The sequence below is a fragment of the Antennarius striatus genome, chromosome 21, assembly GCF_040054535.1.
Source record: "Antennarius striatus isolate MH-2024 chromosome 21, ASM4005453v1, whole genome shotgun sequence".
NCBI classification, from domain to species: Eukaryota; Metazoa; Chordata; class Actinopteri; order Lophiiformes; family Antennariidae; genus Antennarius; species Antennarius striatus.
The window spans coordinates 16,221,969-16,247,470 of NC_090796.1; the positions used below are offsets into that span (position 1 = coordinate 16,221,969).

A 25,502-nucleotide genomic window follows, 5' to 3' on the forward strand; every position below is an offset into this window, starting at 1 on the left:
CAATTTTTCATCATGACGATATTTTTGTTCTAGATTTTTTTAAATCCAGGCCCTTTGTGAGGGTGAGGATATCCAACCTGGATGTAACTTCAAACCGTTTTTTATGGATTAAATATGCAACTCAAACCTTCTACTTGCTGGTAGTTTCATTTCTGGATGCAGCCGGTCGTCTGTTCTTAGTCGTGATGAGATAAGCTAACAGTCTCCTGGCTGTAGTTTCACGTTCACATGAGCGACATTATCGATCGTCTGGTCTGGGTTTCAGCAAGAAGAGGAACTGACATGTCTCAGACATGCTTTGAAGACGGTTCAGAGAACAGGCTGTAAGTTACTGGCTGATTTTCCTCTCATAAAGCACCTTGCATGTTTCAGTTCTAAAAAAAAAAAAAAACCTGTTGCCTGAAGAATAAACAGTCTGGCAGCTTTTTTTTTTTTTGCTGTGAGGACACAATGCACCTTGTGTCCGGCTTTACCCTGCCACATCGCCCCCGACACCCACCGCCCATTTTCCGAATTTCCCAGCTGATGCATTTGAAGAGACAGAGAGACTCTGTGCCTTGAGAAACCACATCCAGCGGAACTGACATCGCTCTGTCTACGAGACGCCGCCGCGCCAGGGAACGCCGTGCCGGGCGTGGAGACGGTCTTATCTTCTACTTGTAACAAGCTCGTCCTTTCTGAAGGTTGAGCTTCAGGGGCTAATTAGGGAGACAATAGCCCAGAGTTGTGGGGGTATCTTTATGTCACGTCAGGACGGTTTGGTTGGTGACTTTTTTTTTTTTTTTGGTAAGGGCTGTATTTTTTATCCCCTGGCTGTGAAATATGACCAATGGTAGCTCCACCTGTGGGTAAACACACTGTGAGGCGTGCAGGTATTTTGTAATGAGTGAATACAAAGACATGAGTCACACAATATTATCAGGGTGATGCGTGGTCACAATCAGTTTCACAAAAACAAAAGAAAAAAAAGAATAAGCGTTGTGTTGTGAGGAAGAAACGGTTGGAAAACGGTTTAGTCCAGTGCATCCGTACACTGAGAAACGGTAGTGTTGTTTAATGAGCACAGAATAATTATAATTTGATTGACTGGAACCTTAAAAATAAAAAAAAGGAACTATCACAGTTGTGTTTTAGTTCTCGGAACATTTTTTCTGAAATCTTGAACTTGGATTTTATAATCCTGAAAAAAGACCCTCTAAACCCCCTTAACCCTAACCCTAACCCACAGAAAATAAGTTTCTTTTAATTTTCCATCAAAATATCATTTAAGGAACCCTTTGCAACAAAAATGTTACTGTAAGACATTAGAAATTAAGTGCGCAACCCTCCTTTAGTGAACATAGAATTGAAGTATAAGTGGAGGTGTCATCGGCGTAGAGTACAAACATTCAGAGATTCGACTGGAGTTTCACCCACAAATAAGGAAACACACAAAAAACTTTTTCATTTCTCTCATTGAAATCGGATTGTGAAGGAAATGTAGTAAAGAGGACATCTGGAGCGTCCATCATATGGAACCTGGTTAGTAAGTGAAATATCCTCCTGTATATGGTTTAAATTAGGAACGATTCTTTTTTTTATATTCTAAATTGACGATAAAGCTGCTCCAACCGGTTCATCCCAGGCTTCTTATTGGACACTGACCCACCTTGAGACAGAGTGAACCTTATGCTTGGGTAACTCGGGACATGCATACCATTGAAATGACTGGCTGGTGGGGACAATACCCTTCCCCAAGGCCGCTTGCTAATAGTCTCCTATCAAAAAATAAGGATTCCTTAGAACTTCCCCCGAGCTGACATCTCCCATGACCCATTTCCATTGTGGCTGATGGCTGGTGACTGGCTGCAGAGTGCTAAATGGAGAAAGGACAATGCACAAATGAGAGTACACACAATTTCATGCTCGCTGTTTGCCCAGACCGTGACCCGGGGCAACGAGTCTAATTTGTGGCTTGCGTGGCGTTGGCAGGTTCAAGCTTAAGAAATAAAGATTAGATACAGAGAAAAATGAGAAGAAGTCTTGTTTATGGTCGTGTTCGCGGCATTTCCGCGTGAAGACAGAGGAGAGGAAGTTGGCAATCCCCTCCGGGATGCTGGAGAGGTCGCGGAGGAGACCGCCGCTGTGATGTGATGGGAAAAAAGCGCGGAGCGCGGGCGGCGGTTTCCCCCCCTCCTCAGGAGCAGTTGAACCATGCAGAGGGTTGGAGGCTAAAACGTGACAGCGTGACATCTCCGGGGGGGCGATGGAGAGGGAGGCGAGAACTAAGATGCTCCAGCAGCATCAAAGCGGGCCCTGAGGGCCGGCGAGGAGCAGTCTGCTGGCTCCCGCTTCAGCCATCGCACAAACAAACAAACAAACAAACAAACAAACGGACACGGCATACATTAAATTCAATACGGCTGGTGGGGTGGAAAGTCCCAAACTGTACCGCACTAGAGCCAGTTCCTCCCCCCTCATCCGAGCGGCTGACATTTGAAGAGAGGGTGGATAAAGACGGGAGGAGAGCTGGAGGAGAAGGGGGTCGAGCTCTCCGCCTCCTCTCTTCTCATTAGGATTCTCTCATCTGTCTTCCCCCCATGAAGGAAAAACGGGTGGGGTGGGGGTGGGGGGGGGGCATGTCAGGGTTTATTAATCGCTCCAGGAAAAATTATTGACCTGCCCCTCCTGCTTCTCCGTCGCCGCTGCTGCAGTCGGTGTCTCCGCTCCGCCGCCTCCACATTCCTCGGTGCGTCCCGCCCGGACGCATCACAGGACACTGCGGCACGGCGTCGGAGGCCTCGACACAGTGTCTTCATTGACGAGCCACTTGGCGCCACCACCCCCCCTCCCCCCCCGGCTTTCTTTTTCTCAACTGCAGCTGCAAAGCAAAATACCCACACACACCTGCAGTGAAAGAGGGTGAAGCTCATGGTTGCTTGACTTGATTGCTTGGAAATCAGACGCCAACTTTTACATTGATGGAAGGGGGGGGTGTTATTAACAAGGAGCAGAGCATGAGGCATGGGGGGGGGGGGGGGGTTGTAGGTGTTCAGCTTCTTGCTCCCCATGATGTGATGGTTTATTTTAGCTTTAGCACGGCTTTAATGTCATCTCAGATCTCAGCCTTTTTGCACGCATTTTGTTAGCGGTGTGACATTTAGCATGTAGCATGCTAACAGCCTGCACATGTTATAACCTGGAAATACCCGGAAACAGCTGAGGGGAAAACAGCTGAGACAATAATAACACAGATTTCAAAGAGCCAACAGCATTGATTTGTGCTTCTTAAAATAATGGTATTCGGTGCTAAAAATACAAGTAATATCTGTAAAATATTATATTTTGTTAGAAATGTGAAGATAAATTTAATTTCTTTATGTGTGGATGTCATTTCTTTTTCCTCAATGGGTTGAAATTTTTGCAGCCCTATGTTTCATATACTGGACTCCTGCGCCCCCATGTGGTCGTGTGAGGTAACACACGCCCAACTTCATGACAGCTTGGAATGAATGAGCAGGATATGAGTGTGTTGTTCCATTGTGCTGTCCGTGAACTTTGCGCCGATGTGCACATTCCTGAAAGCAACAGTCACGAACAAATAAACGCTGCAGATCTGCGGATTGCGTTCTTTAAATGGCGACATTATCCCGCGTCGTGCAGAGGCCTGAGTCCGCAGACATGTCCGACACTAAATCTAATATCCGTCTTCATCTTGTTTTCCCGCAGTCACAATGGTTCCACTTCTGTTTCTGGTGGCAACCACGACAACATCCAATTCCAGCAGTAGTGGGAACCATACACAAGGTAAGAAAACACGCTTTGGACATGTGAGGATGAACAATCCGGTGTAGCGACGAAATTTAACCCTAAAACAGGGGGGTCAAACTCACTTTCACTGAGGACCACATCAGCATAACGGCTGTCCTCAAAGGGCCAGATGTAACTTAAAAAATGTAAGTAAATGTAACTCAATGTAATGTAACATAAATGTAACTACTCTTTAATTTTAAGTAACTCTGAATTTATCACTTATTCAAGTTGCAAACATTACAGTTACACAGAAAAAAATATGTTTCTGTTATAACATAAATCTAACACAATTTAGGACGTTGAACTTTGTTCAAGACGTTTCTGTCAAAGTTAAAGTAGGATTAATTACTGCATTGTGGGACATGTAGTTTTTAGTCAGAGCACACTTTTCTTTTTTTAATCTATTTATTTTTAGACACTCTGACCCTTTATGCTCTTGAGGGCCACATAAAATGGTGTGTAGGGACACATTTGCCCCCCCCCCCCCAGGGGCCTTGAGTTTGACACATGTGCCCTAAGATATGTTTATTGTCTGCTTGATAACGGCCTCTTCTGCAGCCGTCTTGTTATTACCGGATCACGGTGAACTCCAGCTGCCCCGGACAGTAATTTGGGGCTCCTTGTGCGTCTCCCCCAACACAGCTGATAGTTACTGCTGGCAGAGCCTCCCTTAGCAGAGCTTATCTCTCCAGACAAAACACGTCTGAATCCGGTTATTAAATCCGTCCAAGAGGGAACACACACTTGGTTTTCACTCGAACGCATATATATATATATCTACGACCTTTACCCTCTACTTCCTGCTTCTTTGTTGACCCCCTTTGTTGATCATTCTTCCTGTAGAAGACGTGGCGTCCCCCAGCCACCACGTCCTCCCCACCGTGCTGGTCCTGTCCCTGCTGATGGTCATCATCGCGCTGCTCGTCTGGTACTTCCTCAGGTAGCCTCGCCTCGCTTGACTGGCTGGAAGCCAGACTCAGGGTGGTGGTGGGGGTGGGAAGGACGGGGGTGGGCAGAGCTCTGGGTGACAAGCACTTCCTCCTTTTTAGTCATTTGAGGCGGGGCCCGGATAGGACGTGCTGAAAAGTCCCCTCTGGTGTTTAGAGAGAGGAGAGCAGCTCAGACGAGAGGAGAGGGACGAACAGAGACGTCAGCTCATGAGAAAGAATAGCTTCTCCAGTTTCAGATGGTAGGGTCAGCTTCAGCTTCCTGAACCAGCTGAAACACCCTTGGAGGGGGTTTATTGAGCGCAGATTGGAACGTTTTTTCACCTTAAAATCCCTGAATCTTCCTTTTTTCATGATGACTTTTTTTTTTTCTTTGCAGGTTAAGAAACCAGAGAAAAGCGGCCGTCACAACCGTCGACAAGAAGATCCCAAATGGCATCCTGGAGGAACAAGGTAAGGTTCCAACACTGTGTCGGACGTGTAGGGTCCTACAAGCTGCACCGCGGTTGTATTTGACTTCCTGTGGTTGTTGTGACGAAGACAGCTCATCATCATCATCACCTTTTTTTCGGTCCACCTTCTGTGAAGCGTCAGGTCTCTGAGCGGTGGTGGACTTTTTGCAGGAAGTGACACGTCTTGAGGAGCTGAGAATGTCTCTTTAGGAAGTAGTTAGTCATCTAGCGTGGGTTTATTATCACAGAGAGGAAAGTCACGAACAGACGTAGAAACGCGCTAAAAAAAGTCCATTTCAAGGGCGATATTTCGAAGGATTTTCTGCGTTAAGACTATTTTACTTGATGCCGTCTGTAACCACGTTGTGTTTCCTGTCTGTGTGTGATGTCATGTGGTTTGTGTTTTAGAGTTCGGATACAGTTCTGAGTCGTTATACACCATTGTCCCTCCAGGTCAGGTACTCAGGGTGGCGGTAGACGGTCTTACTAACATCCTGTCGGTCAATATTTAACCCCTGTTTTCCTTTATCTTGTGAGCGCTAACCCAAAATGTGTGTGTGTGATTCCTGTTTGAACCCTTCCTACGGGGGGCGGTGGGGGTTCTCCCTGGGCTCTCGGTTTCTCTTCTTGCCCGATCGATGAAAAATATACTCACAACCTTTATTAGTGAGTTGTCTGGGAATCAGTTTGCAGATCCAATTCAACCCAATCCTGTTTGACGAAACCTGAATAATCAGCTAAATTAAACTGACGTCATTCCTCCATCGGTGATGCTGAAGCCTTCGTTTGCCCCCCCCCCTCCCATCCCCACAGAGCAGCAGACGGTGGTCCTTCTACCCAGATCCTCCTCGGCCTCCAGGACCTTCCTCCCCATCCCGGTGGACCACCTGGAGGAGGAGTTCAGGCTGCGCTCCGCCGACGACGGCAAGCTCTTCAGGGAGGAGTACAACGTAAGCCCCGCCCCCGCCTGTTTGAAGTTTAAAACCGGTGCAAAACCACCGGAGATGCATGTGTCACATTACCCATGATGCACAGGCGTGAGAAATAGCCCACCCTATTGCTATTTGTGATGGTGATTGAGATCCCGAGTCAAAGCAGAGCGTGTGAGTCACGTCCACGTGACGGAGGAAGCGCCACTGTTTGGGGCTGCAGAGGAAAGCCAGTCGACCTGTTTCAGTCCAGGGGGGGGGGTTAATGAATATGACTGTGTTCTTTCCCCCCAGTCTTTGCCGGGGGGTAATGCCCAGGGGACGTACGAGGAGGCCAACAAGGACGACAACAAGGAGAAGAACAGATACCCCAACATCCTCCCCTGTGAGTCAACGTTGTGTTCTGAAGGAAGCCCAATCAATCAATCAATCAATCAATCAATCAATCAATCAATCAATCAATCAGTCAATCTGCCTTTATGTATATAGCGCTTAATCACATCATCTTATATTTTGAAGCGCTTTAACAGACAGAGAAACCTTAAAAGACCTTCCAGAGCAGGTGGGAAAAAACTCCCTCATTGAGGAAGAAACTCCAGCCAGGACCCAGACTCCGTTTTACCGTCTGTGCTCTGAATTAGAGTGTTTTTTATTTTATTTTCAACTGTGAGGTGTTGAACAAAATGAAGGAAAAAAGTGTCATGGGGTAACCCTTACAAAAAAAAGTTCCGATATTACTGAAAAATTAGGAATTTGAGAACAACGCTGTCGTGTCCTCCCCCAGATGATCATTCCAGAGTGGTGCTGACTCAGCTGGATGGGAATCCCTGTTCAGATTACGTGAACGCGTCTTACATCGACGTGAGTCCGAATATCTGATGCATGTTTTTTTTCATAAATAAACCCACACCTGGTCCATTTCTGGAGCTTTTTAACGATGTTCTCCATTAATGTCTGTTCCAACAGGGTTTCACGGAAAAGAACAAATTCATAGGAGCCCAGGGTAAGATGTGACGAGTCGTGATTCACGTTAGTTTATCGGTTGTTGATCTCACATTTTAAGAATTCAGCGGGTTTTTTTTTTGGTCTGACAGGTCCAAAAGAAGACACGGCAGCAGATTTCTGGAGGATGATATGGGAGCAGAAAGTCGGGACCATCGTCATGCTGACGAATTTGAAAGAGAGGAAAGAGGTGAGGAATCAACAGCATCCTCCTCCAGCCGACTCCCTGTAGGGATTAACGGACAAGCAGACTTTATTGGTTGGGGTCGAAGGTCAAATTGCGGACTTCCCTCTTGTAATCTCTCCCCTGAACGTCTGTTTTCTCAGCGGTAATTGCTCGTCTTTATCGTGAGATAAAGTTGCACACGGAGAGGAAAGAGGGAGATCAATAAGAGGAGAACAGGCTAAGATTTAAATCAACGCGTGGACGCACAAAAATCAATGTCTTTATAATGCCTTATTAAGTCCTCTATAATGCCTTATTAAGTCCTCTAAGTCGGTATCATAATCACCCGGCGGCGTCTCGTATCGAGTGGGTTCCGTTTGCGTTCAATCAGTTTTATCCCCCCACAGGACAAGTGTTACCAGTACTGGCCCGATCAGGGCTGCTGGACCTACGGGAACGTGAGGGTGGCGGTGGACGACTTCACCGTCCTGGTGGACTACACCATACGCAACTTCTGCATACAATATGTGAGTCACAGCGACGCTGCTACACGATGCTAAAGAGTTAGCTGTTATCTGTTTTACGCTGGAGGCGTACCTCATCCGTAAAAAGGTCAGTTTTGTTCCAAAAACGCCCGATGCTAACCAGAACAGCAGCCTTTGTGACATCATCACCAAACCAGACTGTAACCTTGAATTTCTCGCTCAAACTCAAGGCCCGGGGGCCAAATGTGGCCCAGATCATTATTTTATGTGGCCCGCGAGAGCGTCTAAAAATAAATAGGACAAAAAAAAGGTGCTTTGTCTAGAAACTACATTTCCCACAATGCAGTAATTAGGCCCATTTTAACTCTGACAACAATGTCATTCATTTGGATAGTTTGATCTTTGATTGATGGAGTTTTGTGGGTTTAATAACAAGTTAAAAGTATTATATTATTTCTGTGTAACTGTTTAGTTTAGTTTATTTGAAAGGGAACAATACAATTTCATAAAACACATGATTACACATGGTTAAAAAAGCCAGAATTACCCAGAAGGCTAGTTTTCATCTGTAGTCCCCCCGGGCCAAGATGTGTAAAAAAGCAGTAAAACAAATCTACAATGTAATAAAAGATAAATATTAAAACATTTACTGTATAATTATATACTGCATATAATTGTCTAACTGTAATGTTTGTAACTTAAATAAGTAATAAATTCAGAGTTATTTAACATGAAGGAGTAGTTACATTTATGTTACATCACATTGAGTTACATTTACTTACATTTATTAGTTACATCTGGCCCTTTGAGGACAGCCGTTATGCTGTTTCTGCTTCCTGTTGACGTTCGCTGCACCGTTGCCCTCTGGGTAACGCAGGCGTTGTTGAACCTGTGTCTCAGCTTGCGCCTGTGCCTCCACACAGCAAACCAGCGACACCATGAAGGCCCCCCGGCTGGTCACCCAGCTCCACTTCACCAGCTGGCCGGACTTCGGCGTCCCCTTCTCCCCCATCGGCATGCTCAAGTTCCTCAAGAAGGTCAAGGTGGTCAATCCGGCGTTCTCCGGGCCCATCGTGGTCCACTGCAGGTAGCCCGTCGCCGCGGCAACGGCTAGTGACTCATTATTTGTTTGCTGGGATGCTTCTTACTGGTTTATCCGATTAGCGTTTCCCCTGGAGAAACATGTTGTTTGCTCAGCGGCGCATGCCGACGGTTGCTTCACAGCCATTGTCTGTCCAGAGGATCAGCTGATGGTGACGTTTGACTCGTGTCCCTGCAGCGCCGGCGTCGGGAGGACGGGAACCTTCATCGTCATCGACGCCATGATCGACATGATGCACGCCGAGCAGAAGGTCGACGTGTTCGGCTTCGTCTCCAAGATACGGGAGCAGCGCTCGCAGCTGGTCCAGACGGACGTGAGTCCACGCCCACGCTAAGTGTCCAGTGGGAAGCACTTCATCAGCCAATCAGAGTGTTTCTACCCCCCACCCCCACAGATGCAGTACTCATTCATCTACCAGGCCCTGCTGGAATACTACCTCTACGGGGACACGGAGCTGGACGTGTCGTCTCTGGAAGGACATCTGCACAAGCTGCACAACACTTTCGCCAACGGCGACCGGGTCGGCCTGGAGGAGGAGTTTAAGGTGAGGTCACGACAAAGAACAACAAGTAAACACACAGAACAAAACAAGACAACACAGAGTAACAGTGATGTCATCAACGCGTTTAAATTTAACCCCTGAAAACCTGAAGGCACGTTGAGTTATTATGGGTTTTGGCTTCACTTCTTCTCAGAAACTGACCAACATGAGGATAATGAAGGAGAACATGAGAACGGGGAACCTTCCTGCCAACATGAAGAAGAACCGCGTTCTGCAAATTATTCCATGTAAGACTGAAGAAGGAAGGTCTATGATTAGAACCTGGGGGGGCAGGTGGGGGGGGGCATGCTAATAAATGACCTCCAATCCCGTTCCAGACGACTTCAACCGCGTCATCCTCTCCATGAGACGAGGTCAGGAGTTCACCGATTACATCAACGCATCTTTCATAGACGTGAGAACTCCCATCATCCCCTGACATTCCCGTTAGTTTCGAATCGTTGAGCCAATGGAGCCGAACGTGTTCGTCTTGTTCCTCGACTCAGGGCTACAGACAGAAGGACTACTTCATCGCCACCCAGGGCCCCCTCCCACACACGGTGGAAGACTTCTGGAGGATGGTGTGGGAGTGGAAATGTCACTCGATTGTAATGCTCACCGAGCTCCAGGAGAGGGAGCAGGTGAGCTAAAATATCGATGTTTGCACGGCTCCTCATAACGTCCATCTCCTGCATAAAGCTGGACTCTTTTATTCTGAGCTGTAAACAAAGACAAATATTGGTTTTGTGTGTTTTTTGCAGGACAAATGCTGCCAGTACTGGCCCACAGAAGACCCGGTCACCTACGGAGACTATAAAGTAGAGCTGAAGGGGGACACCCTGTGTGACGCCTTCAGTCTACGAGACTTGGTACTCACCTTTGTCCCGGTAAGCAAACCAAACACGGCTCGTAACGAGGAACGATACGTTTGCATGTCAGGATGAAAAGGCGTTTGTTGACTCGCAGACAAAGACGTCCACGTCTGGAACAGAGTTCCTCCTTCAAAACCCAATCCAACAATCCTGGACCAACAACTATCAGAGTTCCAGTTTGGTTTATTGGTTCCACAGAAGAGTCGTGGTGAAATTTTACCAAATAACCAAAAATCTAATTTGGTTTTAATAGATTTAGATTCACACCACCTCTCATTCATGAAGAAAAAGAGACAGATATTACTACAGATATTACTGAAACGTGTGTGAAGAAGGCTTTGTCAGAATTTAATGTGAATTAAGGGCAAAAAAAACTATTAAGTGAAAAGTAAAAGTGAAACAAAACCTGTATTAGACCTTTCTTTATTTCTTTTTTAACTTTTTAACTTAACTTTTTGATTAAACAAATATATAATTTAACTCTTTTTTTCTTTTTACTTTAATTTATTTGAATTTGAATTTTTTAATTTAATTTGACTTTTTTTCTTTTTACTTAAACAGTTATGAGGTCAATATTAATAGAATCATGTAAATTAAATTAACAGTTTGTTTGGTTTTTACATTGTACTATTGACAGAATTCAATCCTTGCGTACGCTTCTACTTTATATTCTGTTATTACTTTTGGGATGCATAAACGTCACGTTGGGATGCACAAATTTTTTTTGAACACGATGAACCAGTTGATGAGATAAAACTCAGGAGATGTGGAGGGCAGGAAGTGGTTATGATTATCAAATGGGATCCTCCTCCTCACATATTTCATTAAATTCGACCGCCGCTCACCCCCCCGCCCAACGCTCATCTACCGTCCACTTAACCTACTCTGACTTTGCACCTGCCATTATGTGCTGCTAATAAATCAGATCAGAGCGCTTTAACCACGTGTTTCCTCTCCAAGGAGAAGCAGACGAGGGTGATCAGGCACTTCCACTTCCACGGCTGGCCGGAGGTCGGCATCCCCGCCGAGGGGAAAGGGATGATTGACATCATCGCCTCGGTGCAGAGGCAGCAGCAGCAGTCGGGGAACCATCCCATCGCCGTCCACTGCAGGTGTTTTTTTTTTTTTCTCGTGATTTTCGTCAGATGGACCTGCATATGAAAGGTGAAAGTGTCTGTGACGTAACGTTTGTTTGGCGTGTCGGTGCGATGCAGCGCCGGCGCAGGGCGAACCGGTACGTTCATCGCGCTGAGCAACATCCTGGAGCGAGTCAAAGCAGAAGGCCTGCTGGACGTGTTCCAAACTGTGAAGAGTTTACGCATGCAGAGGCCTCACATGGTGCAAACTGTGGTGAGAACCCCCAAACCTGGACCCTAAATGATCATTTATTACCTGATTTATGTTAGTCTGCTTCTGATTTAACCCCATTTTCCTTCCTTCTTCCCACAGGAACAATACGACTTCTGCTACAAGGTGGTACAAGACTTTGTCGACATTTTCTCAGACTATGCCAATTTTAAATGAGATTTGCCTTAAAGATGGTTTATAATATTGTTTTCTAAAGCCGGTCTGTTGGTGTTTGGTTTTTTTTGTTCCTTTTTAACCCAGTCAAATGATCTATTTTGCTATGCACTTGTTCCCACCGTTAACTGAGACGCCATCTGTAATATATAACGTTTGTCAGTGGATGAGAATTGTAAATGGAAAAAAAAAAAAAAAGCTAGATTAATAATGTATATTTCACATCATATATATGATCATTATTTTGTTGTTTTTGGGCCTCTCGTTGTATAATAGTGTACTTTAAATGTTAAAAGTGTTCTTTTTGGACTGACCGCGTTAATATTTTTAAGATTGTAAATGTATTTATGTTCCGACGAGGATCGTTTTTAAAAAAATCACACGCAGCACATCTTTTTCCAGCTATCGATGACTTGTTTCTCCAACTAGAGGCAAAATTTCAATTATTTCCCACCATCTTGGAGCCAAACGCCGATCAGGATTGTCTTTCCAATGGAAATATAGTCAGAAAAAAACAATGGCGACGACGCCGGGTTGATGTACCAAACTCGGAGTCTGTTACATCAGAGTTAAACTGGTTTTTGTACCTCAAACACAACACAGGGATGCAATTGTATTTAACATGGATGTAATGTTACAGCGAAAAAAAAAAAAAAAAGCACATTTAACGAAGCCTTTAGCCAAGAAGTCAGTGCCATATAAGCAACGTGAGCTGAAGCCAAGCATTGAACGGTAATCCAAAGAAATGTACGTTTCCATGACGACCTGTTTCAGGTGAAGGGTTAACTTTAGTTGAACCATCGATGGCAAAAAAAAAACAAACCGCAGAACACAGATGTGGTGTTTCAGTGCCTGCTTGATGCCAGAGAAACAAACAAACAAACAAAAAAAAATCGGTGTTACGTAAAAAGAACGTTTTCTGGTATGTTGTTGGTGTTAAGCCCCGTCCGTCCCGGGTGTTCTTGTCAAGGAAACCAAACATCCACTCGTTTCAGGCTCCGGCTCAGTGCGTTCTGTTGATGCTGTGTGTAAATACTACATGACTAAGTGCTAACGTTGTGAAAGAGGCCGAGCGGCGAGGAGCCGGCGGCGTTTAGTGTGATGTTTGTTGGACACGCCAGCGCAGATTTGGTTTTCTGTCCATTCCAGCATTTGGAGAAAAATGAAGTTTTGACCTCTGCCCTCTCTCTCTCTCTCTGGGTGGTCTCTTCATTTTTTTTTGGGGGGGGGGGGGGATTTTCCTTGTCTTTGAAATGAAAGCTGCGTTATTAAAGTCATCTGAAAACGTGTTGAAGGTTCAGTGAACTTTTTCTTTGACAGATTTAATTTTGTGTCTTTGGAGGAAACGCTCCAAACTTAATCATGCATGACGACAGAGTTGAAGTAGATTAAATATAGTCATTTTATGTGGAGTTAAATGTGTTGTGCATAATTAGATTGTGGGTGTAAGCACGACTGGTGTAAATAACGAACTGACCTGAACAGTGGAACGTTGTTTTTCATGATTAATTCATTCCGCGGTCGACTCGTGAGGAAGAAGACGAATGTGATGAAAAATACAAATAAATATACAAGGAAGAGGAAGAATACAAAGAAGGTGAAAAGGAAAAAGAAGAATGAGAAGAAGAAACCTAAAGAGGTTCAAATAAAGCAGGTAAAGAACCTGGAATCTATTTATTAGAATGTTTCGGGATTTAAACCCACAACCTCTTCGCAACCAAAGATTCTTTAGATGTAAAGATTTGCATTCAAATTTAAAAACGAACAAAAACCGGAAGTTTCGGTCAGCTGATTTGTTTGTTTTTTTAATGAGTGCTGCTGGTGTTTTCACCGATCACGTGACGTCAGGTGAACTCACTGAAGCATTCTCGTTGTGAGCCAGCAGGGGGCAGCAAACCTCAATCTGGATCATGACAGGTTATTAATTGGAAGGAATATTCAACTTGTTGGCTGTCAATCACCAGTGAAGCTGCTGTGTTGCCATGGCAACAAGATGTCGACATGAAAAATGCTTTTTATACCAGAGCCGGTGATTAAAATGAGTCCAAACCAGGAGTCATAGTGTTCAAAGCGAGCGGGGGGGGACGGGGGACGGGACATATTAGTCCATATCTGAAGCATCGCTCCATCACAGTTTTAATAACGTCCTCGTGTTGAAATGAAACCTATAAATATCCAAAGGATCTTTTCTCAACAGGAAGAGATTCGGTCCTAAAAGAGACAAAAACAGTCATGTGGTTTTCAGAGAGTGGGCCATGTGATCGATTATCAGGGCGGGGCGCGTTCTGGCTATTTTCATCAAACAATCATGTTTCTAATTTTGCAAAAACACGACTGACAAAAAGCCTCTTTGTTGACACTTTCCATTTCCTCTGGGATGGAGGAACAGTTCCCAATGAATGGGGGGGAGGGGGGGCAACAGAGGGGTCGTATGAATTATGCATTAACCCTGACGGACTGTATTAAACGTATTTGGTCTTTCACAAAGCTCTTCTTTCTCCTTCTGATATAATATGAATCGCATGTGGTTTTATGAGCCGCTAGTCTCTGATGTGCCCCAGGGGGGCTTTCATGCATGCCGGCAGAAACTAATTTGTGATTACGAATTGTTGTTCGCTTGTCCTTTGATTTTCTCCTGAATGTACAAACTTGGAACCCAAAGTGGGCATTACTGATATTTTTCTGATGTCACAAACAGAGAAATTTATTTCATTTGGTGACTTTTTTTGGCCCGATTCTTCCGTAAAATTTCACAGAAGAAACCTGCGGTCAGGCGGTGGCGGCGGCTGATGACTCTGCTGAGCCTGAGATGATGCTGAGTAGAACCGCTGCTATCGTCTGTTTCTCTTCATGTTTACGTGCAACCGTGTCCGTTTCAACTCAGATCCATTTAAGACAGTTCACCCCAATCCATCCGAGCCACACGGTGGCGCTAGAACAAAACGAGGGCGTCACCGTCGGATGATCGAGATGGGCTCAGGGTGGAGACTGTATGATTAACACCCCAGGAACAAACCGGAGATCCTGCCTTTCATCCCCCTCTCTGGCTTTATAATGACTTATTGTTCAATATGTTCTCTTCCTGTCGTTCTTTCTCAGCTTCCTTCTACACTAACAGCGTTATCAACAGGCGCCTTAAGTAGCGCCATAATTCAATCAGACAGCTCTTACTGGGACGTTAATGTGACGCGATGCCCTCGAAAACACATTAAGAGTGTTATCCTACTCCTCACTCATTCCGTTGGGATGATTTGCCTTTTTTTTTTTTTTTTAAAGAGATGCAGTTAACCAGCTGCTTGGTTTGGACCAAAAAATTAAAAAAAAAAAAATTTATATATATATATATATATATATATATATATATATATATATATATATAAGAAGATATTTTTTAAAATATGTCAAGTTGGAGGTCGTGTTAATGTCGTTTCCTCAAAGCTTAGAAAATCATGCGTGCAATGTCGAGTGGAGTTTTAAATAAAGTTGTATCCAAGGAGATCTAGACTGACGATTTAATCCCCCATGAGCCACAACGTGGTGGGAAAAAGTTCCTGTAAACAGGCAGAAACCTCCACCAGAGCCACGACCCCAGGTGGGCGGAGCCTCTGCTCTCGGGGGAGGGGACCACAACCATGAAAATAACAGCTACAATAAACAATAGACAATGCCTACATTCATTCAGAATACTGAATGAATGTGTATGTAAGAATTTATGTATTATTACTGCTGACGTGTAATAATAATAATAATAATTATAATAATAATAGTGATGATGAAAACGAGTCGGAATTACAACGTAGGCAGAGTCACGACAGGTTTAATCCACGTGGCGTAAAGATGGAATAACAAAGAAGCAGGAAGTGTGTCATGGAAAAACAAGAGTCCCATCCGTCCTCTAATCGCAGCTGATCGATCCGATCGGAGATCCGATACGGGTTTGAAGTCGTTGCCAAGAAACCAAGAAAAGGTCCACGCTGTTCCAGCTGATTTCCTCTGCAAGCATTTAGCGCTTTATGAAATATTAATTACTCTTCTCGGGTCTAACGGAGGAGAAACGGAACGTTTCCATGTGGAAACGTGGAACAGAAGACATAAACATGAAATATTGTTACGGCTGCATTTCATTAAGACGCGACTAAAAAGCTTTCTGTGTTCCAGGCTGAGAGAGGCCATAGAATTAAAACGCTGATATATCGGTTGTCGTGGTTCCATGATGGGGGGGGAGGGGGTGTGGGAGGCTGATTCTGATTGGCTGATGTCAGCATGCGGCCTCTAATGAGGAAATTGTGACACTTGTGAAAGGTTGCACTTGTCACACTTTCTCCAGCATCTTCCAGTGTGTGTGTGTGTGTGTGTGTGTGTGTGTGTTTTTACTTTCATGACGTCTCCTTTGACTCATCTCAGGTGAAGGTTTGCATCTTCTGGATGTGACATGAGATGCACCTGGTCGGGGGTGTGATCACACCTGAAATCACTCTGCTCGCCACACGCCCACACCCACCGTGACAGGCCTCATCACCACAGAGCTTTAGTAAAGGTGTGGAAAGCTGAGCTGAGAGTTCTTGTGTCTGTGCACACACCCCCACCCCCATTTCTCCAAATTGAGCTCCAGGCCCCCCCCCATCCAGATCTGAGAGCGCTTTCATGTTTGACCCACTTCTGTAAGACGGAGGCAAAATGACAAAGACAAAGACCGGCAGAGGGAAAGGGATGGAAACGGATGGATGGAGACGAGGTGACAGCAGCAGCAAGGGTGATAATAAAGGTGGGCAGAGAGAGAGAGATGGGGGCGGTGGGGGGGTGAAGCTAAAGAGAGAAGGAGGGGACTGGGCTGAACAGGAGGGAGGAGGAAACGCCGCTCCTCTTAATAAAACCAGTCAATGTGAAAGGAGGTGCAGAAAAACGTTTGACTGATCCGAGAGCTGTGATACTAGAGAGGAAGTGTGTGTGTGTGTGTGTGTGTGTGAGAGAGAGAGAAAAGAGAGGGAGAGGGGGGCAAAGAATAGAAAGAGCATTGTGTGGCTTCACAGAACGGACCCATGTCTGCACCAAGAGGTAGGTTCTGCTGACACACACACACACACACACACCAGTAGGCTCATGCATCAGCTGTAGTGAACGGTGTGTTCTGGTTGTTGCAGTGAGGAACAGGTGTGTGACGTTTAGCGTGTGTGTGTGTGTGTGTGTGTGCAGCTGGTGTAAAAGTGTGTGTATGTGTGTGTGTGTCACCCTCCGGATCATGTGAGGCTTGGGGCAATTGATTGGAGTGCATGTGACTGAGGGTATTTAGGGGGTGTTTTCTAATTAAGTAGATGGTTTAGATGGTTTAATGGAGGAGGGGCGGTTAATATTATCAATATTTGTGACGTGTGACCAATATTTTATTGGTGTGTGTGTGTGTGTGTGTGTGTGTGTGTGTGTGTGTGTGTGTGTGTCAGGGGCTCTTAGATAATTACTTTTATTCCCGGCCTGAACAAAGGAGGCTCTGATTTGTTGAACAAAGTATGAATGAAAGACTTTTAAATGATTATTTAGCTTTTTTTAAAACCTATTATAATTATGTTGCATGAAATCAGTTGGGGGGGGGGTGAAATAAATTCGTAGATCGTTACAACATGAACCTCTTTTCGTCTTTTTAAAGTCGCACCGACTCAGATGAAGATTGACATGAAGGTTTTACACATTTGATTATGTAAAGTTGAGCAAATGGAAACAAGTTTGGGATCAAATAAGAACAGAACCCCCCCCATCTGACTGAGCAACACCCTGAGAAGGGAGGCATCTGACCCCCCCCCCCATTAGGCCCCCAAGACTGGTCCATAAATTAACCGCAGTCTAAAGAATGGATAGAACCATCAATCACACATGAGGTCATTCTGACCTGAATCAACCAATCAGGGCGTGACTTCGGGTGGAGGGCGGGGTCGTCACGGATAGGCCGGCAGCTTATCGCGCGACAACGCCCTGGTTTGTCAATCGGAGTCAACCTGTTCTCCTTGGATGCTCTTTTCCTGTAGGGGGCGGGGAGGGGCGGGACTCGAACCCGTGACCCCCGACCTGTCGCTGTGGGGCTGTACTGATCCATCTTTCTCTTCATTAAGCCCTCATCTGAATTCAGGCAGAACCTGTTGGGAATCAACATGACCCCCCCCCCCCAGGTGATAGGGTTGAATGTTTTTTCAGGATACATTTAGAACTCAAAGTTCTTTTTTTTTTTGGCACAAGTTTATGGGAAAAAAGTGCTAAAAAAACTTTTCTCACCCTGGATCTGAAGGAGCTTCCTCCTCCTCCTCCTCCTCCTCCTCCTCCTCCTCCTTCTGAAGCTGCTGTTTCCTTATCTTTTCGGATCGGGGGGTGGGGTGGTTATTTAATTGAACCCTTTATCTGAATCCAAGCATAACCTGTTGGTGACCCCCCCCCCCCAGGGTGACGGCGCTGTCTCTTCTCTCAGAACAAATTAGAAAATTCAAAAGTCGTTTTATGGGAAAAGGTGAGAAGAGCATCTGTCACGCTGGAACGGCAGGATGTGCCAACCTGCTGACGCCAAACGGCTGATTCCTTATCTGTCAGGATGGGGGGGGGTAAATGAAAACGTCAGCTCGATTATAGGAGGTCTGCGTTAGAACATGTTAAAACAAAAGTGACACAAACCTTCCAGATGGCGCCACAAAGAGTCGGCGCCATCTGGAAGTTAACGCCATGTCATCATTGGGGGGTGTGTGTATGGGGGGGGGGTTAGATTCGGTCCCGTCACTCCCTTCAGTTGAAGGCCACACACAGACGCTTCCTCTGGTTTGTCGTGTGACGCTGCCAGAGGTCCCCCCCAACCCCCGCCGTACAGGAAGTGGCCGTTTCGCCATCGTCCTGGTTGGGTATTTATAGTCGAGGGTTTCAACAAGCGGAATAAAAGTCCTGAAACTTCCCTCCATTAATCAAGAGCTGAAGACAAAAAGCCCCGGTGACATCTGGAGGACGCCGAGGTCAAAACCTGTGGCGTGATGGAAACACGGTTATTTAGAGGCGACAAATCTCCAGAGAAAAAGTAGATTTAACGACTGATCGGAGAGTTCGTGAAGAGTTGCTTCCTCCCCAATCAGCAATAATAAATAATTAAAAATAATAATTCAATTATTTCCTGCACAAAAAACAATTTTTTTTTTAAAAAACATAAAAATATCTCTCAACTTCCTGTCATCGTCAAAGTCGCGCTGGAGATGAACTTCCTCTTCCTTCTCCTCTTCACACCGTCCTCCTTTTTTTTGCTTCCATTTTTTCGTCTTGTTTTTTTTTTTTTTTTTTTTAAATTTGAAACTGAGGAGATTTATGAGGCGTTCTGTTCGGGGGTGGGGGGCGCCGCTAATTGACTCTGTCAATAAAATACAGGAAAGGCCTGGCCGGGCTTCAAACGCAGCGTCTTTGTGTCGTAAAAGGACGAGCGCAAATATCTTTTTATTTTTATTGGCTTCATTTCTTTTTATTTGTCAATCTGCATCTTATAAAAACCGTAAATGAACCTCCTGGATCAGATTAGAGACGAGGGGGGGGGTTGGGGGGGCTAGATCTCCAGGTGGATCCTTACCAAGATGCAGACCTGAAACACTCTGTCCGGTTTCAGGTCTTACTGAACCGACGTTTGGGTTTAAGTTTAGGTAAACAGTTTAATCAGAGCGGATTAGATGAGGATTAAGGGGATTAGGGGATTAACGTCACTGTCGCTGGGAAAGTTTCTGGAGCTCATTTTGAGAAGTTGTCACTTCATGGAGCTTTTTAAGATTTATTAATGAGTGGTAATAACTTATTGATGGCGGGTCTGGCAGCACATACGTCACACATGTCCTCATGCATTTTATACGTAGCTGCAGGGCCGACCACTTGAAATCAGGACATGTGAAGACGATGCAGAGAAAACAAAAGCAGGTGTTTGGGACATCACATGTGGTTCTGTTCTGGTGTCGCCATGACGACGTGCCCTTGAGCTGATGAACGCTGATGAATCCCATGCAGGCCGGACCTCCACCGAGCGTCGCCTGTGTTCAATTTTTTTTTTTTTTTTTTTTTTTGCATCTGTGTGGTTCCTGCTTTGAGATGCACCGACGTTCTCTCAACGCGGCGGGAAAACGTGGAGTGTTTCTCGGCGGGACGGGAAACGTCCTCCACGGTTCCACCTGCAGGTTTTGCACCGATGTTGCGTGAATTGGTTAAGAAGAAGAAGAAGAATCTGGAGCCAGATTGGATGTGCCTTAACAAGTAAAAAGATGTTCTTTTCCCTCCCGGTGCGGCCCCGCCCGTGTCTCCTGGGGTTCGGCCCGACTTGGTAAATCTGGAGGTAAACCTACCTGGAGGAATCAAATCGGACCTCTATCTGCTTTTTTTTTAATGCTGGCTCGTCATTTAAAGGAAGACAAATAAGGGGGTGAACACCTGGTTGCCATGGCGATGACGTGGTTTTGAGTTTGGTCGACCTTATCCTGTGGAAACTTCTGATGGGACGGTTTGTCTGGGGCGCCTGTGGTCGAGGCCGTGCAATTCTCTGAACGAGGTGGTGGTGACAGGAAGTAGATTGTGGCTTAGAGGGCGCGTTTCCCCTCGTCTCAGTTCTTCGAACATCGAAAATCAGAATGTTCTCCGCTCAATGGGTGAAGATGTTCTTTCTGTCTTAAAACTTTCATCACAAGGAGCGGCTGTTAAACAGAGAAGACTGTCAAAGACAAGAGTCCATTAGATCCAGGTGACACACACACACACACACACACACACACACACACACACACACACAGCTCCAGAGACAAACAGGGAATTCCAATCCGTCACAGATGACGTCACAGCAGGGCAGGAAGAAAACATCTCATCAAGGAGTCCCCACTTCCCCTCCCACACATTCCACAGAAAGAGAGAGGAAGGGGGGGGAGATAGAAAGTCCTTTTATGGGGGGGTTCACTTGCATACCAGAGTGTGATGACACACACTTTTTAGCTGTGTCTCCATAGTGACGGCTTTGCAGGGGAGGAACAGCTAAACACTCTCTCCTCCATCCAGCCGCTGCAAACCTCTCTTCTTATCGGTCTGCCGCCTCCCGCTTTGATTCCACCTCTTCCTGTCCTCCCTGTTTCCTTCTCCCCCACTCCCTCCCTCCCTCCCTCCTTCCCTCCCCCTCTACTATCACTGTCGATCTCGCCGAAGCGAACTGAGGTGAGTACTCTCTCCTGCTAACCCTCAACTTCCAGCTTTTCCCACAGCGGACAAAAGGTCAAGTTTACCATTAACGCTGCAGGTCCTGTTGATGCAAAAGAGGCGTTGTGTGTGTGTGTGTATGTATGTGTGTGTGTGTGTGTGTGTGTGTGTGTGTGTGTGTGTGTCGTGCATGCATGTGTGTGTGTGTGTCCTTGTGGAATGTGTACTTTAGTCTTCAATGGATCACTTTTCAGAGTGTGTGTGGACTCTGTCATCCAGAACCCAGATAGCGTTTTGTCAGTTTGTTTTTTCTTAATCTCAATAGACCACTGTGTGTGTGTGTGTGTGTGTGTGTGTGTGTGTGTGTATTCATCACTCTCCTCCAGATAAACAGCCTGTTATCTTCTATATCCCTGCTCAAACTGTGAATGCATCATCCTTCATGAGGTTGACAAGAGGTTTGCTAATCCCATTAGCAAACAGTAGAAACTCATTAAAGCGTTTTGGAACAAAAACGACGAGCGACGGATCCGACCCGGGGTTAAACTCCCCTAACAGGATGTTAGCGTTAGCTGCTGCATGCTATGTTCTATTGGAATCAGATAATCTGGCGGCGGCTCACACACATCTGTTGTCCCGGGTTACAAAAAAAAAAACATCACAATGAAACTTTTCCACGTAACCGTGGGACAGAACGGAGATGACATCATCACTAACATCTGGTAAACACACCCCCTCGATGTGTCCTTGTCTACCCCTGACTCACACTCTTCCTCCCCCCACCAGAGATGAAAGAGGGGACCACCTGGCACCGCCCCATGACCATCGTCATCGCTGTGATTGGTATCATAGCGATCGTTGCCCTGGTGACGATAGCAGTTTTGCAGAACAGGCCCCTCATCCAAAAATACAAGGTAGGGTTAGAACCTGGGACCTGTGCCCAAAAGCAAACGGCATGAGTGTTCCGCCCGTGGGCATGGAACCGTTTCATGTTTGTGTAGTTAAATGTTTGTTTATGTAGTTTCTGTAAATGTTCTTATTGCTAATCTCGAGGACATGCTTGTGCGTCTCACTTCTTCGCCGTTACATGACAGTATGGGATCGTGATGGACGCCGGCTCCTCCCACACCAGCGTGTTCATCTACCAGTGGCCCGCAGAGAAGGATAACAACACCGGACGGGCGGAGCAGGTCCATTCCTGCGACGTAGAAGGTATCGTATTTGAACTTGTATGACCTCCAACCCCCAAAAACAATCACCTTCGACTGATTGGAGAAGTCTAGCTAGTGTAGAAGATACCTACGGAGGTGTTCCTCTGTCTCCCTGAGGAACGCCTCCTGACCAACCCCTATATGGGTGCCAATGATGGTTTAACTTTTATTTAACACGCAGGTCCGGGCATCTCCAGCTACGCCTCCAATCCAGTGGGGGCAGGAGACTCTCTGACAGACTGTATGCTGGAAGCCAAGAAGCAGATCCCCAAGAGTAGACACCAGGACACCCCCCTTTACCTGGGGGCCACAGCAGGGATGAGACTCCTCAAGTACGACAACACAACCACCAAACAGCAAAACATTTGTGGATTTCCCAGTTTGGGATCATTAAAGTATTTCTGTCTATCTATAAACCCAACCGTGAGCGATGTTCTCGAGTGTCTTTGTACAGTAACGTTTCACGGTTTGTTCCCACTTGAACTCGAGTCAAGCCACAAATATGTTCCTGTCAGATCCATTACACGCAGCCTATTTATTATTTATGGCGTTTGTATTGATTTAATTATGGATGTGAATCCCCCGGGTTGTCTTTGCCTGCAGCATCGAGAACAAGAAGGCATCCGACGGCGTCCTGCAGGCCGTGGAGGGCGCCCTGCAAAAGTTCCCTTTTTCATACCAGGGGGCGAGGATCCTCACCGGGCGGGAGGAGGGCGCCTTCGGTTGGGTCACTGTCAACTACCTGGATGACCGTCTGGCACAGGTGTGCAACCACGTCTGCGATGCATATCTGTGTCTGCATCCTCTATTTTTAGCGGCGGTTTATACGACTCAGACAGGAATGTGCGTCTGTCGGCCTCCGCTGTGCACCGACTTGAATTTCTTTTATTCCCTGCAGGGTTTGGAAACCACTGGTGCCCTTGATCTGGGTGGGGCCTCCACTCAGATTAGTTTTGTGCCAGATAATTTTGACGGATCTGAGTCTCCGGGCGATTCTGTTGCCTTCCGACTCTATGGAAACGATTACAGCGTGTACACACACAGCTTCTTGTGCTACGGGCAAGACCAAGCGCTACGAATGGTGACGGCGGAGGTGTCTAAGGTACACCTAATCAGAGACTATGTGAGATGCATGCTAAAGGCGATGCATTGAAATGTGAGGTCTCTCCTAGGGTGGTCCGGCGATCGTGGAGAATCCCTGTCTGCATCCCGGCTTCTCTGAAACCACCGAGTACTCGAAGCTCTACGACAGTCCCTGTGTGGCAGACCAGAAGACAAAGAACACCCCGGGAACCTTCATCCACAAAGGGACAGGGAACTTCCAGCAATGCCAGGACGTGGTCAAAACCATCTTCAACTTCACTTACTGCACCTACAGTCGATGCTCCTTCAACGGGGTCTTCCAGCCACCTGTGCAGGGGCACTATCGGGTAAGATAACGCCCAACAATCCCCTGCATTGGCTCTGGAGGGGGCTGACTGACTCTCCTCCTCATCTTCCTCCTTAAGGCCTTTTCCGGGTACTATTACACCATGAGTTTCCTCGGTCTTACCGATACGTCGCTGCCTTTGGATGACGTGAAGGACTATGTAATGCGCTACTGCTCAACTCCTTGGGATCAGGTTGGGACATATTTATTCATCACTTTAACAATAATCGAAATCCTCATTCTGTGTGGTCTCTTATTGATGTCACTGCCCCAACAGGTACTCAAGCAACACCCGGGTCAGCCGGAGAAGTACGTCTACAAGTACTGTTTCTCTGCCATCTACATCCTCAGTTTGCTGACAGAAGGATATAAGTTCACACCGGAAACCTACCCAAACATTCAATACGCAGGAAAGGTGGGTAGCTGTGGTTCTCTTGCCCTCCATTGTCACCGGGTTTTAGTCACATCCCAGAATTCCAACCATCTCTGCGTCTCCGGTCTGGACTACACTCAAAAGACGGGCTGTAAAAATAAATTCCTTAGAAGTTAGACAGGGCATACATCTTTGAAACGACAACCAATGTCAACCAATCAGGAAAGAGTTTACAGGAAACAAGTGTTATGTTTAAAAATGTTTTTTATTGCAGTGGTGGCTCAATAAAACCTTAATTTAAATGATTCAAAAAGATTCTAGTAGATTAAATAATAAAAGCTCCTTTTTAAAGCTTACTTTTTGAAGCTGGAGGGTAAATAGAAAGATTATAACCCACTCATTACCCTGCTTGGGGGGGCATCTAGTGTTGGTAACGCTTTTCCCTCCCCCAGATCAAAGGCAGTGACGCCGGATGGACGCTGGGCTACATGTTGAACCTGACCAACATGATTCCGGCCGAGGCTCCCGACAAACCCCCCCTGCCCTTCGCCGGCTATGTCTCCGTGGTGACGATCATAGGACTAATCATCGCCTTCCTTTTCATCCTGAGCTTGAGGCCTCTGTGGCCCCAATGCAAAGACACACAGATCGTATAAACCTCACATAAGTACGTATGGCTGATTGGGGGGGGGGGCTTGAGAGGACGTGGTGGGCTATTCCAAGGAATGAAATAATAAAGTTAATATTTTCCATCTCGTTTTGATGAGGTGGATATTTGTCGCCCAGGAATTCTGCATCTCATGAGGTTTTCAGGACTTTTCATGTGTTTTGAGTGTCTTGGAATGAATGTGCGTCAATCTGTCTGCATGTATGCATCTGAATAGCAATGTGATGATGACACACTGTATGAATAAAATAACCAAAAAGGTGTACAGGAAGTGTTTTTTTTTGGTCTTGTGAAGTTGATATAGACTGAGCTCTAAAATGTTAGCTGATGTTTGATAGACTTGTACTTTGTCCGAAAACCCCATTAGATTGTTTATCATATTTTAAAAAAAATTGACAGAATCCTCATCTACCTCAGCATGTAAGATGGAGGTGCTGCCCTCTAGTGGCTGGACTGCAAAAACAGTAATGGAATTCCAGTCAGATCAACTTTGTGCAGCAGTTTTGTGTTGCTGCTTGATTCTAAATGCTTTAAATTAATTTACTCCAACTAATCTAGATTAATAATCCCAAACTGAATGAACAGGAACACATCTGACAACTCTCTACTCCACAATGATCATACAGCTGAATCAACGGCTCTCTGAAATCTTGAAAATGGAACCTGGGCCTCCACTGGAAGCAGCTCTGTTTTCCCACTGCATATAAAGGTAGTTGGGGTTTTACGTTTTAAGGGTTTTAGCCTTTAAAACTCCAAACATCCTGACATGTTTCTATCACATCAAACACGGAGTGGCTCTGAACAAACACCCGTCCTCGGCGAGTCCATCGGTTCACGCTTGG

General features: G+C 45.8%; 2 protein-coding genes across 5 annotated transcripts in view; both read left to right on the top strand.

The window, feature by feature from the left end:
- Window positions 1–13,061, top strand: part of ptprea (protein tyrosine phosphatase receptor type Ea) — a 31,143-nt gene extending 18,082 nt beyond the window's left edge. For 2 of the 3 annotated variants that reach the window (XM_068304951.1, XM_068304952.1), the window contains 19 exons: window positions 3,709–3,786; window positions 4,636–4,732; window positions 5,119–5,192; window positions 6,005–6,141; window positions 6,415–6,505; window positions 6,905–6,981; window positions 7,087–7,123; window positions 7,215–7,312; window positions 7,696–7,815; window positions 8,697–8,860; window positions 9,053–9,188; window positions 9,270–9,419; window positions 9,571–9,664; window positions 9,755–9,831; window positions 9,923–10,057; window positions 10,178–10,303; window positions 11,249–11,400; window positions 11,503–11,638; window positions 11,738–13,061. In XM_068304951.1, coding sequence (XP_068161052.1) covers window positions 3,709–3,786; window positions 4,636–4,732; window positions 5,119–5,192; window positions 6,005–6,141; window positions 6,415–6,505; window positions 6,905–6,981; window positions 7,087–7,123; window positions 7,215–7,312; window positions 7,696–7,815; window positions 8,697–8,860; window positions 9,053–9,188; window positions 9,270–9,419; window positions 9,571–9,664; window positions 9,755–9,831; window positions 9,923–10,057; window positions 10,178–10,303; window positions 11,249–11,400; window positions 11,503–11,638; window positions 11,738–11,812 — 2,054 coding nt within the window. In that variant the 3' untranslated portion in view covers window positions 11,813–13,061. Of the gene's footprint in view, window positions 1–3,708; window positions 3,787–4,635; window positions 4,733–4,836; window positions 4,982–5,118; window positions 5,193–6,004; window positions 6,142–6,414; window positions 6,506–6,904; window positions 6,982–7,086; window positions 7,124–7,214; window positions 7,313–7,695; window positions 7,816–8,696; window positions 8,861–9,052; window positions 9,189–9,269; window positions 9,420–9,570; window positions 9,665–9,754; window positions 9,832–9,922; window positions 10,058–10,177; window positions 10,304–11,248; window positions 11,401–11,502; window positions 11,639–11,737 lie in introns of those variants that run through there. The other variant, XM_068304953.1, reaches the window with a different exon arrangement.
- Window positions 13,062–16,720: 3,659 nt separating this feature from the next.
- entpd1 (ectonucleoside triphosphate diphosphohydrolase 1) lies at window positions 16,721–24,923 on the top strand. 2 transcript variants are annotated; one of them, XM_068306296.1, is made up of 10 exons: window positions 16,721–16,864; window positions 21,767–21,894; window positions 22,075–22,192; window positions 22,373–22,523; window positions 22,795–22,954; window positions 23,090–23,293; window positions 23,364–23,621; window positions 23,700–23,813; window positions 23,898–24,035; window positions 24,446–24,923. In XM_068306296.1, exons 1-10 carry the CDS (start codon window positions 16,849–16,851, stop codon window positions 24,647–24,649), a joined length of 1,491 nt encoding a protein of 496 aa, XP_068162397.1. In that variant the 5' UTR covers window positions 16,721–16,848; the 3' UTR covers window positions 24,650–24,923. The 2 variants fall into 2 exon arrangements, with proteins under 2 accessions (XP_068162397.1, XP_068162398.1); XM_068306297.1 differs by lacking the exon at window positions 16,721–16,864 and adding an exon at window positions 20,581–20,998.
- The last annotated feature ends 579 nt before the right edge of the window (window positions 24,924–25,502 follow it).

Bases quoted from the DNA above. Each gene is read 5' to 3' on its own strand.
- entpd1 (XM_068306296.1), top strand. The intron at 22,193-22,372 runs GTATCGTATTTG...TTTAACACGCAG, and splicing joins CCATTCCTGCGACGTAGAAG to GTCCGGGCATCTCCAGCTAC. The intron at 24,036-24,445 runs GTGGGTAGCTGT...TCCCTCCCCCAG, and splicing joins ACATTCAATACGCAGGAAAG to ATCAAAGGCAGTGACGCCGG.